Raw genomic sequence first — 13580 nt, forward strand, 5'->3', positions numbered from 1 at the left:
TCTTCTGAGGATCCCTGTCTCACCCTCCCTCCTCTGCTCTTTAAGCAGCAAAGCCAGTACCCACCCCCAAAAAACACACAGTGGCCAGAGATTGTAAAACATGTATTAAATTTCACATCCATGGTTGGGAAGCCATCCTCACAGAGGAAAGAGTTCCAACCCTGTAACAATGGCAGTCTAGTTCAACCATCCACTGAAGTCAGCGCAGGCTGGCGGCCGCCTCTGGACTGAGATTTTCTCCTCTTTGCTGGCGGGGGCTGGCTGGAACTGCGGGAGGACATGGTGGGAGTCTTAGGTCCCTTGGGGGTACCATTCTGTTTCTGGAAGGCAGCTTTCTTGAAAGGTTGCTCTGCCACCTGCTGCTTAACCTTCTCAGCCCCTGTGGTGTTTCCAAAGGGCTGGTCACGGTCCTCAGGCTTGGGTGTGGCCTGGGTCTTGGAGAGGGATGGTGCTGCGGGCAAGTCTGTGTCCATGGCCTTGGGAGGAGCATGCTGCTTCCGGAAGGCAGCTTTCCTGAAGGACTGCAGTTTGGGTGAATGTTGCTTTAGCTTCCCAGCCTCCTTCGGTTCCCTGACCACTGCTGCTGTTTCGGGCGGCTGACTACTGTCCTGGAGCTTGGAGGACGCCTGGGCCTTTGTGACAGCAGACACAGTAGACAATTCTGTGTCCGTCCCTTTGGAGATGCCATTCTGCTTCTGGAAGGAAGACTTCTTGGGATGCTGCTGTTTCTGCAGCCGTTGCTTTGCCTGACCAGCCTTCTTGGTAGATGGGCTGCCACTCTCAGACTTGGGGGTCACCTGCCCATTCACGTTGGGCAAGTCTGGGTTTGTGGGGGTGGATGTCGCAGAATTTCCTGCGGTTTAAATTAAACAGTTTGAGAAATAAGGCCTCATCACTGGGTCATGATCATCAGTGGAGCAGGAAAAGCAGAGATATTAAAGTAAGGAGACTTCCTGGGTGCTACCTCCTGGCCAAGTGTCCCACACAACAGGGGCAGCACCTAAGAGCAGATCACCCAGATTCAGATTACTTAGTTTCACCTAGCCTCTACTCAAGTCGTATTCGAATCTTTAATAAAGAGAAGATACCATTACCCATCCATGGGCCAGAAGGTTTGCAGAGGAAGCTGTGCCCCTTGGGGGCCAGCAGGAGGTGAATCCTGAACAAACTTGAAGCACTGGGCTTCTCCTTTAATCAGAAAAGACATTTTCTTCCATGCAGCTTTTGATGAGATACAGAAAAATAAAAAGGCACACAGAGTAACTAAAAACAAGCTAGTCTTCATGAATGAAGACTGACATATTGAATATGTATCTTTAAAGTTACAGCAAAAAAAAAAAAAAATATATATATATATAGGGTACTTTGCTACTTCTTGAAGAAATGTGTTAACATTCAAGTGTGACTCATGTTAAGAGGCACTGTTTATAGAGAAAAGTCACCAAGTTGGTGTGCAAAGACGTCCGCCTCTCCCTCGTCCAACTAAGCCTAGGGTGACATCCCAGGAGGCAGAGCCCTCAGGTTTGTTTCAGAAAACCCCACTCTGGCCTTTATGGCCCAGCCCAAACTCCCCAAGACAGCCAAGAAAACCAGCTGCAATTATTGAGATTGCAGAGAACTGACAGTTCTGAGGAGTCCTGCACCAGCCCAGTGCTGATGAGGCTGAGATCTGTTACCAGGAAGGCTGCCCTGGGCCAAGAAACCACACCCCCGCTGGAGAGCATTCACTGCTGACAACTGCAGCCACCTGGCACAACTGAGGAAAGGGCTCGATCCACGCGAACCCTTTAACATACCCAACTGGGGTTCAGGCCTGGGACCAATTCTAGCTGGAATGAAAAGGATCGCTCACCCCAGCATTCAAGGCTAAGCTAGGGGGGCAAGGACCCGCCCTTCCCTGCAGCCACACTCCAAGGCCTCTGGAGGGGGAGAGAGCAAAGGTGGAGACGAAGAGAGCAAAAAACAAACTGCTTACCCGTTTGGGACTGGGGGATAGAATTGGAGAATTTCTTGAACTTGGCAATAAAGAAGCCATCCATGTTGTGGGTGTGAGGGTAGAAGCGGCGGGTGGAGCGCAGCGTGGGGTGGAAGCGCCTTTCCCGGAAGCGGGTGAAGCCCTCCTGGCCGAAGTCCAGGCCGGTGGGCACCAGGCGCACATTTCTCTTTTTCAGGGCATAGTCCACCACCCACTCGTTCTCCTCCACCTGACGTGTGAGGGAGACGGAAGGAAAGCAGAGCTGGAGTTGAAGGGGTGCTGAGGGCATGGCAGCCCCAGGCTAGCTCCCTCCCGCACCCCAACAGGCCTCACCATGATGGAGCAGGTGCAGTAGACAAGGTAGCCCCCCGTCTTGGAGGTGGCGTTGACAGAGTCGATAGCACTCAGGAGCAGCTCCTTTTGCAGGTGGGCACAGCGTAGGATGTCCTTCTCGTCCTGCCCCAAGACAGAGAGATCCAGGCACTGGAATCCCAGCAGGATGCTTTGGGAGGAGAGCGCTGCTGCCCGGGGCGCGCCCTCCCCCAGCTACCCCCCCAAGGCTTCTCAGCTGGTCCCCCACCCTCTGCACCTTGTTCGTCTTCACGGCAGGGTCCTTGGAGATGACCCCGGTGCCACTGCAGGGAGCGTCCAGCAGGACTCGGTCAAAGCCGCCCACCACCTGGGGAAAGGGGAGGTGAAGAGGGTATTTTGGGCAATGGAACCATACCATGAGCTTCCCAGGGGCAAGTCTCAACATCCTGAGGTCAGAAGTGGGGGAGGAGAGACACCCAGTGGGAGCCCCACCTTGGGGAACTGGCGCCCGTCGTAGTGGCTGATGATGGCATTGGTGACCCCCAGCCGGTGCAGGTTGCCCACCACGCTCTTGAGCCGCTCGGCATTGGCGTCGTTGGCGAGGATCACCCCTGTGTTCTTCATGAGCTGGGCTGAAGGGAGAAGGGCATGGGGCTCAGCTGCAGCTTTTCTGCCTCCACACCTGCTGGGCTTCCCCTCCCCCTGCTGGCAAAGCCTCAGCCCTTCCCCAGAAAGCCATGTTCCCCGCTGTCCACCCAGTCTGTGCTGGGCCCTGTGATGAGCAAACCTGCCAGGGTGGTTTTTCCATTGTTACTCAGCAGCCTCAGTTATTCTTCCAAGCTTAATTAAATGGTTACAACTAACTGTATGTAACGGTTACTTGTGCACACACATGTAACTCTCAAGATCCAAGCAAGACATAAAGGCCAACCCGTGCACCATCACCTCACCATTCTACAGAGGACCAGGGCCTTGCCCAAGGTCACATGGGCAGGAAAAGGCAACCGTGGGGCTAGAGCTGGGCCGCCTGGGGCTGTTTCTTGAGTGCCCTCGAGTCACTGACCCCACCCCTGCTTCCTAAGGATGGGTCCTCGCCCTGCCGGCCCCTCCTCTTACCTATGTAGCTGGTCTTTCCTCCAGGGGCACAGCACATGTCCAGGATCCGCTCGTGTTCCTGGGGTGCCAAGGCCATGACAGGCAACATGCTGGAGGCCCCCTGCAGCATATAGTGCCCGGCCAGGTACTCAGGCGTGGCCCCTGTGGAGGACAGCCTGCAGGTGATGCGCTGGGACGAGGGCAGGGGTGGAAGGGCTCTGGGGCGGGGGCGCACTCACCAATGGGCACCGAAGAGTCATACACCACAAGTCCTGTCTTGGACCACTTGCCCAGGGGGTCCAGATTAACTCCACGATTGATGAGTGCCTAGAGGTTAAGACGGATGAAGGTTTTAGAACCTTGAAGTCAACTCTGAGAGAGGCTGGAGACGTGAAGACGTGGCCATGTCAGAGGCCTGTGGCACCACAGCCCTAAAGCTCAGTCAGGATGCAGTCGGCACAGATGGGAGAAACACTCGTTTCTCCCATCTCTCCCTGTGTCTCCCCTTCCTGGGCCTCAGGGGAGGTCTGAACTCCATTCCCATGGAGCAGACTGCCAGCTGCTCGAGGTCTGAACTCCATTCCCGTGGAGCAGACTGCCAGCTCCTGCTCGAAAATTTCATCTCCTGGAAGCAGAACCGAATTTTCCAAGAGCCTCAGCCCCCTTGCCATCAGTTGAACATTACTGGTGAAAGAACTTTAAAGATAGCTGTCGGATTACCTAGCACCAGAAGACACGCCACACATAGGGCCACACCACTACCTTGAGACCCCAGGTTATTAACCTGGAACCCTTGGAAATGATGAGCTTCCAATACTGCTTGGGCCTGTGTGTCCTGTCTTTTCCTGCAGGCAGGAATCACAGTCTCACCAGCTTCCCCATGACTGATGAGACAGACAACTCCACCCATCTTTCTGTGAGGCAGCACTTCCATCACCGCCCAGTCACAGGGAGCAGAGGCTGAGGGGACGAACTTCCCACTCCACAGGGGTCCTCGGCCCTGAGCCGGCAGGTTGACCCAGCTTGGCACCAGGCCTGTCAAAGTTCGCCCCCTGGATTGTGGCTGTAAATGCTAAGGGTGGTATGCAGGAGTCTCTGGGTGCACAGAAGTCACTGCCTCCCACCCCTCACCTGAGCAAGGTCCCGGCGCCGGGTCTTCAAGGTGTTGGTTCTGAGGGTGATGGGCCGAGGCACCTCGTTGGCTTCCAGGAACTCCACCAGCTGGGACAGAGGATGGCGGGAGGAGGGGGTCAGGCTGGCCAAGGGGCTCCACCAGGAGAGCAGAGGGCCAGGAGGCCAGCTACCTCCTTACACGGGGGAACAGGAAGGAAACGCAGGAACAGCATCAGAGACGAATGAGTGGGTACCTCGGACAGAGGGAAGAGGTCCATGAGCTTGCCCAGCAGGAAGTCGCCGTACGAGTAGTAAGTGGCCAGGTCCTTTCGAAGCCGCTGCAGGTATTCCGAGCGAGACCGACCCTCCTCCCGCTGAGTCCCGAAGTCACGCAGCACACCTACTATATCCTGGATGCGTTTGTGAACACGCTGCAAGTCTGGAGCCTGGGTATGTGGGCCCGTTAAGGAACTGTTTCCCGGTGTGATTGTAATGGGGAGGGGGGATGGCAGGCCTGGAAACCCCTTCTCACAAACACATCCCCCCACACCCTGCTCTGGAAGGATATCCTGCTCCACCTCCCCAGCAGGGGGCAGCAGAAAAGGCTCCTCCTCGTCCACATTGATCTGCAGGCCCCCTTCAGACTCCTCGTCCTCTCTGGGGCCCGACTCTGCAGACACCTGCTCCTCTTCCTCCTCTTCATCAGTCTCTGCCTCGCTCCACTGGTCCCTGCACACAGGTCCAGGAGCAGGGTGGCTCACAGATCAAAGCCAACACCTCCTCGCTCCTCGAGCTTTCCTCCTCCCCCGCTGCTGCCTACACTCCACATGAAGAAGAGTTTCCACAACTCACCCAGCAACCGCTTCCTGGGCCTTCTGCTTTCGAGCAGCCCTTTCAATGGGCAACAACTGAAAAGAGAGACAAGTCGCTGGAGGTACAAAGCCGGCCCATCCAGCAGCCCACAGAACACTTCCCACCTGTTTCTTTCCTAAATACAAACCTAACTGTTGCTCCCACAAAGAAATACAGATCCTACAAAAGTGACTGTATGCTTGGCACAATATTTACCATTGTTGAAATTAAAACGAGGGATTCAAAGCGTTTATTATATTGGTCTTCCCACACCATATGTACACGGGGTGGGGACAAAAACTGCCGAGGGTGCCCGTTTCGCTGTATTTCCCTCCACACTTACTCTACGTCATTTTTCACAGTTAAAATCACGATGCATTTTCAAGTTTGCCTCTTGCCTTTCTCATTCACAGTTAGAACACAAGCATTTTCACAGACATATTGGCCAAATGTTGATTTCACATATGAATGAACTTTAATTCACTTAAGTAAATTGGACATTTTGGAAGCTTCCAGAGTTTTGGCATTATGGTCCACATGGACAGTGCCTGGAAACTTCAAAATGGTAGCTCTGTAGAGAGGAGGGGGGTTGTGGGTAAGGGGTACAAGTGGACACTTTACTGGATTTTGCTTGAACTTTTCTAATGACACAAATATATGAGCTGTATAATACGTAATAACTTCTTATACTTTAACAAGTAAACCTTTGTCTACATTCTGAATCACGATCCTAAGGTAGAATTGCTGTATCAAAAGGAAAATCTCATGTTTCAAAGTACTCTATCCCTATGGCTCTTCTAAACTTGCACATGTGCCGAGAGGAGGTAATCGGTGCTCTGAAACAGTGATGGCACACCAAAGTCCCTTTTCTCTACTCAGGCTTACCCTCATCACTGAGAGACAGTCAAAGTGATCTGGAAAGACTCTAATAAAAGGCAAGGATCACTTCTGGGAGATCCAGAGGGATGGAGCTCACCTCTTCACCGTCATCCTCATCTTCATCCTCTGAGTTGGAGCCAGCTCCATAGTCATCTATCATACCGGCATCACTGTCCTCGGAGCCCCAGAGGTCCTCCTGGTTCACCACACCGTCCCCTTCAGAGTCTTCCTCCTCCTCTGCACTGCTATGGGTTGGTGCTGGGCGCTTCTTGCCTCGAGCAATGTTAAATAAGGACAAGGCTTCCTTCTTACCAGGTGTCTGGACAGCTCCTGCAGAGACCCCAAAGGGTTTGCAGAATCCTAGACCGGTGGCAGCCACACACTGATGGAACCTGCCCTCTCTACCCCCGAGAATATCCTCTGGCTGTTCCTTTCATGTCAGAAATGCTCAGCAAGTCCCTACTTCCCTAGGACCCAGAGGACTCCTAACGTAGCACCCAGCTCTTATTTTCACTAACCTTTTGGTAGCTTTCCAGGCAACGGTTTGGCCCCAGGGGACTTATTCGTCTCAGGGGCTTCAGCAGAGCCCAACCTTCTCTTGGCTGCCCTAAAAACACGTAAGAAGTGGAAAACGGTACACACCTCCAGGCTCTGCCACCTCCCAGAGTAGGGAAATGTGACAGTCCCCAACAGCCCTCCCATCAGCTTGATCACACGGGATCACATGCTGAAAGACGAGCAGGACCGATTTAATCCATGTAATGTAGGTCTGGACACACTCACCTCTTTCGAGCACGACTTGACAGCCTTTTAGAATTTTCATCACCACCTGTTTAAAAAACAAACAATCAAAATAGAAGGTTACAGGAGAAACAACTAGGATCTAGTTAAAGGGAGTAAACAGTAACCCACTCCACTGTGCTCTGGGGGTTCCCTGGTGGCTCAGACCATAAAGAATCCGTCGGCAATGCAGGAGACTCAGGTTCAATCCCTGAGTTGGGATGGGGAAGGGAATGGCAACCCACTCCAGTATTCTTCCCTGAAGAATCCCATGGACAGAGGTGCCTTGCAGGCTACAGTCCATAGCATGACGAAGGGTGACAGAGCACACACACCATTATGCTCTCCCAGGAGCCGGCTAACAGATGCCAAGGAGACGATCTCCATCTGGTTGTTCACCAACCAAATCCAAACTGGGCCTCCCTCCAGACTGATTTCAATGGTATCATCACCATTCTGGTAACACAGATTCTTCTGCTCTTTCTTTTACTCTCAACTAATCAGTTACCAGGGCTTCCCTGGTGGCTCAGTGGCAAAGAATCCACCTGCCAATGCAACAGACACAAGTTCAATCCCTGGCTCGGTCCCCTAGCAAAGGATATGGCAACCCACTCCAGTATTCTTCCCTGGGAAATCCCATGGACAAAGGAGCCTGGCGGGCTACAGTCGATGCAGTCCAAAAGAGTCAGACACGACTGAGGCGACTAAACAACAATACAGTCAGTTACCAACCACAGATTCCACAACTGCTGCTGTTCATATATTCTCTAAATAACTTAACATTTAAATCCCAGCTCTTTGATAATTATCAATTATGGACAATTGATAATTGTCTGCAAGTTAAACTCTCAGATCCACTTTCTAAGCAGCACCTCTCTCACAGGACACTGTGGTGATATGAGCTCCAAGAGTTCAGCACAGTGTGGAGCACTTGCCAACACCTCAATTAATCACATCTTTTATACAAGGATGGACATGAACTACCTGCCCCTTCTCCCCTCCCACTCTGTCTTCCATGCAGTAGACAACCAAGTATTATGCAGGAACCAGATTTGTGGTTATCATCTCCATCCCCTCCACAACGCAGTTCACAGTGACTGGACTGCCCCCTTCCCAACCTCCACTTGCTACAGTGCCACCCATTTTTTCCAAAACCCAACTTCTTTACAGAATCTTTTTAAGCTCTCTTAAGTCTATGGCTTGCCCCTTCCTGGCAACTCCCTCAACGTTGAATCACACCTGTCCTTGCATAGCTTCTTTTGTCCCTGCTGCATCTTCCCTAAGTTCTAAATGCTAATAAGAGTATTTCATTCATACTAGTCTTCTGGTAAATCATTACAAAGTTCTGTTTGAACAGAAAATGAACACATAGACCAAAAAAGCGAAGGAGTTAAGCTATAAAGGAAGAATAACGCAAAAGCGGGAGTATCAGGAGGGGAAGCACGCCTGACCCTTACCTGCAGGCAAGAATTTGGCGAGTTCGGTCTCTGCACCTTTCTGTTTCCGGGCCTTTCGGCCCGGCCCGCGCTTCTCCTTCTTCGTAGGGTCCAATTTGCGCCCCATGGTCCTGGGGAACACAAAAACGGGAGATGGTAAACGTGCTGAAAGAGAAAGGCAGATCGCAGACGATCAGGAAAGGGCACTGGCTCCATCAGAACCTCGACTCAGCAGCCCCCTAGCCCCTCGAGGCCTAGCCAAACCTCCACTCCACGCTGAGCCCCAGGCCCTGGGTCCCACGCCCCAGGTGCCCCTCCACACGTCCCAATTCAAGTCAGCGTCTCACTCTCCCTCACCTGACTTAGTTCAGACCCGCCCGAAGCCTCGGCTCACCTGGAAGAGACAGGCACGGAGATCCACGTGCGGCTCGGCCAGGAGATCAAACGCCACACCACGGAAACGTCTCGCGCAGCCGCACTGCGCGCCCCAAGGTCCCACCTCTTCCGGCCTTCTGGTCAGATGAGGAAGCCGGAACTTTTGCTCGCCGGGCCGGCGCGAAGCCGGGCAGGATTCCGGAGTGGACCGCCCCGCTCCGCTCTCCCCGCAGGCGGAGAAGGCGGTGCCCACGAGGCGTCTTCTACTTCCCCGCCCTCCACTCCCGGCGTGGGCCTTTGGCCTCGTAAAGTTCATTTGGAAATACTGCACCCGGAAGCCGCCCCTTCCCCTCGAACACCAGCGCCAGAGCTGCGCCCTCCGCTTGAGGTTGCCCCAAGATCGGCGGCCCCCACGCCTGTGACGCGGGAACCCTCTTCCTTGACCGCAGGACCCGCGCTGCCTCTCAGGTAAGGGTCCTCCCTGCCCAGGTTCCCGTCTTGGAGGTCGGGAGGAAGGCATCTCGTGTCCGCATTTCACCCACGCAAGTTAACAGAAAAACCGACTTCAGCCTTCCTGCAAGTAAACACCAAGGTGGCGCTCGGCTGTTAAAATAGTGTTCCAGCCTCGTTCCACCTTCACAACACTGCGAGGAAGATCCTTTCATTTTATGCGTATTTCTACAGCTTGGAGAAGCCTGCTTCCGCACGCTCGCAGAGCCGGGAAGCCAAGGATCAGGTTGTGAACCGCGGGGGGCGGGGCGGAGGCGGGAGGCGGCGGGTGCGCTCAGGGGACGGCGTCCTGCCCGGAACACATGCACAGATAGGAGCGTCGATTCTTCCGTGGACTCTGATGATGCAAGGAAACCCCTATTCTCCAATTACAGGTGTCCCAGGGCTCCCATCACTCACTCACCCACCTGCACCTACACCCACACTGAACCAGAGCACTAAAATACAAGGAAACTTTTATTTTCAGTTTTCATCAAGAAATCTGCTTTTTGCTTTTTTTTTTATGCTTTTGGTTCTTTTCCTTTTTTTTTTTTTTCCACTTTATTTCATTCTAGCCACTCAGGGGCTGGAGCCGCTGGGTTCCTGGTATTAAAAAGATGCCAACAGAGGTAGCTGTGTCTCGCCCAGGGGCCCGGCCCACTGTGAATACCCCCCAAAAAGGAGAAAAGAAAACACAAAATCAACCAACAAAATAAAACGGAAGGAGGAAGAAACTCAGATCATTTTCTTCAAGCCTGGCGGGAACCCACAACAGTTCGTGTTGTAACAGACAGTGTTACAGTGGGGAGAAGCCAGGGCCCAGAAGGCCAGCCCGCCAGCTCCCTGCAGATGGCGCCGGCGCTACTGCTGCAGTCTCTCCAGCAGGAAGGGCACCACTGCCCCTCACTCCCTCCCCTCCCCTAGTGCTCGGGGGGCTGTTCCTCTACAACTTAGAAGATGGGGCAGAAGGAAGGAGAGGGTCTCTCGGGCGCCCAGGGGAGAATCTGGGCAAGGGAAAGTGAGGAAGGTCACTGCTCAGCGGTGGAGGTGGTATTTTCCATCTGGGTCTTCACTGCTGCTGGGCTACCTATAGGAAGACAAGGCCAAGGGAGTCAGAGTTCCAAGACCACAGCAACCCACCAGATCCCAAGAGAACTCACTGGTAAGCCCACCCCGCTGCCCAGCCTGTAAAGCTAGGGACAAACAGCAAAGTTTCCAACTTCTGGAATGGCTCTGTTCAACAGCTGGCCAGAGGAAAATGGTCCTATACCTGCTGTGGAGGTGGTTCAGGCGCCCGGTTTGCCAGGCGACTGAGAATATTACGCTCTGACATCTGTAGCCTCACAGCAACTGGGGGGATTCGGGCAATAGTGGCTGGGAGTCGAGTCACATCGGCTTTCATGTCACTCAGCAGTTCTTCTAGCTGTTTCAGAACTGCATGGGGAGAAAAAGAGGCGGTGAGCCGTGGTGGTCAAGACCCAGGTCTGTCCTCCCATATGGGGACCATCCCTTCCCCCTAGAACTTCTCAGCTACCGAAACTGATGTGCTGGAATACTGTCATTTGTCACTGAGTCACCTGACCTGGCTCCACCACGTATTTCTTATTCCTCATGTTCCAGTTCCAGCTGCCCGTGAGTCTATGATTTTAAAGTCACCTGTTCCTTGATCCCTATTGTCTTATTTCCTCCACTTCTTGAATAGTTATTCCGTTTCCTTTTCTCATCTTTCCTCTCTTCTTTTGGAGCTCTCCCTTCCTACATACCAGCCTTCTTTCTGTCCTTTCACCCTCCACCCCCCTCACAGTGTCTTAACTTTAATCAGAAACTGAATGTTGAAAGGGGTCTAGAACTTGACAGGATATTAAATCACCTGAAATTACCTCTAAACTACCACAGATGAAACTATGTTATTCTGCTTTGTTTCCACCTCCAGGAACTATATTCAAGTTAAGAGGCAAAGAACTACTGTCCTTGATTGCCTTTAAGATGTCAGCTGCCTGAGGAGGAAGGCGAGGATACCGCGCATACCCTAAGCTCCCAGACAAAGGGGCTGGATAAAGGCTGAGGCTGGAGGAGTAACTGTGTACTGGGGAGGGGCAGAGAAGGAAGAGGCCAGGTTGGCAGGAGGCAGGGGAGCCACTGGCTACCTTTGTGCAGGACTGCGTTAGCTGGCTTGTTTCCTGCCATGGACTCCTTGGACAGGTGCTGATGACTCTCTGCCAGACACTCCACCTCAGCAAAGCGGGTGTTTAGGGCCATGGAAGGGTGAGAAGGGTCCTCTGACATGTTGAGGTAAGCTGCCCGACGCAGCTGCTCCTCAATCACCAGGGCTTGTTCTAAGAGCTGGACAAGAGACAAAGAGGAGACGGCAATCAGACTGATGCTCACTCCGCTTGCTTCTGACGGGCCTCTCAGAACCTGTAAAGAACCTCACAGATGGATGCTCCCTCCCCCTCATCTGGCAGTCCAACATTATACTACGGCCTTTTTTACCCCTCTTTGGAGGTCTGTGTTTTTAAAAGTTCTTCACCCTTTACTGATTCACCCTTATACAAAAATGATATTCAATTTAGAACATAATGTATAAAGAATTCAAATCACAATTCCACCTCCAAAAGATAACGTTAAAGGTTTTTCATTACATATGTTTTTTACAAAATTAGATTCTATATACGTATTTATATTGCTTTCACTCAAAGTTACATAGTTAAGTGAAATCACTCAGTCGTGTCTGACTCTTTGTGACCCCATGGACTGTAGCCTACCAGGCTCCTCTGTCCATGGGATATTCCAGGCAAGGGTACTGGAGTGGGGTGCCATTTCCTTCTCCAGAGGATCTTCCCAACCCAGGGATCAAACCTGAGTCTCCCACATTGCAGGCAGACGCTTTACTGTCTAAGCTACCAGGGAAGACAAGTCTTACATGGTAAAACTCTATAAATAAAATATGACTTTAAACAGTTGCATGACAGTCATCCTTTGGATATAAACTACCCTATCCCTTAAGTTGTTTTACTCTTTAAAAAATTATTCCTGTTGTTTCTTTTCTTTCACCTCCATATCTCACTCCCATTCCTTTCCTTCCTCAAATAGGCAATCCTTTTAATATACCTACTTTTTTGTGGGTTTTCTTGAGGATAGTATTGTTTCATGTGTGTTTTCTAATTTACAGAATGTTTTTCTATAAACATTATAAAATTGTTTCCTCCTTTCCCCACTACGTATCTTTTTAAATGGTCCATTTATGTTATAGAAATGTATTTTGTTGCTTCTACCTGCTGCTGAATGATGTGATGTGAATCCACATTTTACCTACCCACACACCCAGTGTCGAATATCTTTGGTTGCCTCCAGACCCCACCACCAAAACTCATATTGCAACAAACACTTGACATGTCGCCTGCTGGAGCTGTGTAAAAGGTCCTTTGAAACACATTCCAAGGGAAAGAATGTTGATACTTGAGTTACGAGGCTTATTTTACTCAATGATCCTCTGGTTCTTAAAAAGAATGAATTCATTAGAGATCAGGAAAAAGGCGAGTATGAGAATAATGGACTGTTGTTTCTTCCACAAGACCTGCCTACATCAAGGTCTACTAATTTATGCTCAAACAGACCAGACATCTACCTTCAACTTATATACCCTGTCTCCTTCACCAGCTTCCTCCCTCTTGCCCCAAACTATAAGCTTTCTCCAGAATCAGCATTCTCTCTCACCTCCTAGCATCAGCCAGCCCCTCTATGCAAATGGGGTGGTGCTTCTCAAACCTGTACCTCAGGCACCGACTGTTCTGTTCCCACTTGGGCATGGCTGATCACTTTGATCCCACTTGTTGATGGTGCTGGGGTATTTACTTCTCAAAAACACCAAAGGACTTGTCTAGAATGGAACTCTTTTCTACAGACTGCTTGCTCTCCTCAGTTCTCTCATCTGCCGATTATAATGTAACTTTCTCAGCAACTCAGACTCAAAACCTCAGTTGAGTCTCACTCCTTTGTATCTCAAATCCAGTCAAGTAAGTCAGGGGTCAGCAAACTATGGCCTGTGGGCCGAATCTGGGCCACTACCCGTTTGTGGATGACCCAAGAACTAAGAATAGGTTTTTGGCTTTTAAATGGTTGGAAAAAAATCAAAGTAATAGTTTATAACACTTCATATAAATTATATGAAGTTCATATTTTAGCATCAGTAAATTAAACTTTTACTGGAACACATTCATACTTTCTGGTTTATCGCATACAGCTGCTTGCGTATTACTACAGAGTTTGTCTTA

General features: G+C 51.3%; 2 protein-coding genes and 1 long non-coding RNA gene across 10 annotated transcripts in view; 1 reads left to right on the forward strand and 2 right to left on the reverse strand.

Annotated features, from left to right (window-relative positions):
- Nucleotides 1-85: 85 nt before the first annotated feature.
- NOP2 (NOP2 nucleolar protein) lies at nt 86-9766 on the reverse strand. Of its 2 annotated transcripts, none has more exons than XM_027541132.1 (16): nt 8837-9766; nt 8464-8573; nt 7010-7055; nt 6745-6833; nt 6324-6556; nt 5348-5403; nt 5064-5224; nt 4750-4949; nt 4514-4603; nt 3622-3709; nt 3404-3544; nt 2780-2919; nt 2565-2654; nt 2309-2431; nt 1976-2204; nt 86-853 (listed from the first exon to the last, which is right to left on the reverse strand). In XM_027541132.1, exons 2-16 carry the CDS (start codon nt 8567-8569, stop codon nt 183-185), a joined length of 2463 nt encoding a protein of 820 aa, XP_027396933.1. In that variant the 5' UTR covers nt 8570-8573; nt 8837-9766; the 3' UTR covers nt 86-182. The 2 variants fall into 2 exon arrangements, with proteins under 2 accessions (XP_027396933.1, XP_027396934.1); XM_027541133.1 differs by having other exon boundaries at nt 92-853; nt 8464-8607; nt 8837-8931.
- Nucleotides 9767-10019: 253 nt separating this feature from the next.
- The window catches only part of CHD4 (chromodomain helicase DNA binding protein 4), a 29325-nt gene continuing 25764 nt past the window's right edge, over nt 10020-13580 (reverse strand). For 4 of the 7 annotated variants that reach the window (XM_027541131.1, XM_027541128.1, XM_027541130.1 and 1 more), the window contains exons 38-40: nt 11451-11649; nt 10577-10740; nt 10020-10393 (exon numbers count right to left, since the gene is read on the reverse strand). In XM_027541131.1, coding sequence (XP_027396932.1) covers nt 10376-10393; nt 10577-10740; nt 11451-11649 — 381 coding nt within the window. In that variant the 3' untranslated portion in view covers nt 10020-10375. The remainder of the gene's footprint in view (nt 10394-10576; nt 10741-11450; nt 11650-13580) is intronic. The other 3 variants (XM_027541129.1, XM_027541126.1, XM_027541124.1) reach the window with 1 other exon arrangement.
- Nucleotides 10668-12813, forward strand: LOC113892359. The gene is made up of 2 exons (XR_003511035.1): nt 10668-10938; nt 11240-12813. It is a non-coding gene; the product is annotated as an uncharacterized LOC113892359 (long non-coding RNA).

Source organism: Bos indicus x Bos taurus, chromosome 5, assembly GCF_003369695.1.
Source record: "Bos indicus x Bos taurus breed Angus x Brahman F1 hybrid chromosome 5, Bos_hybrid_MaternalHap_v2.0, whole genome shotgun sequence".
Lineage (NCBI taxonomy): Eukaryota > Metazoa > Chordata > Mammalia > Artiodactyla > Bovidae > Bos > Bos indicus x Bos taurus.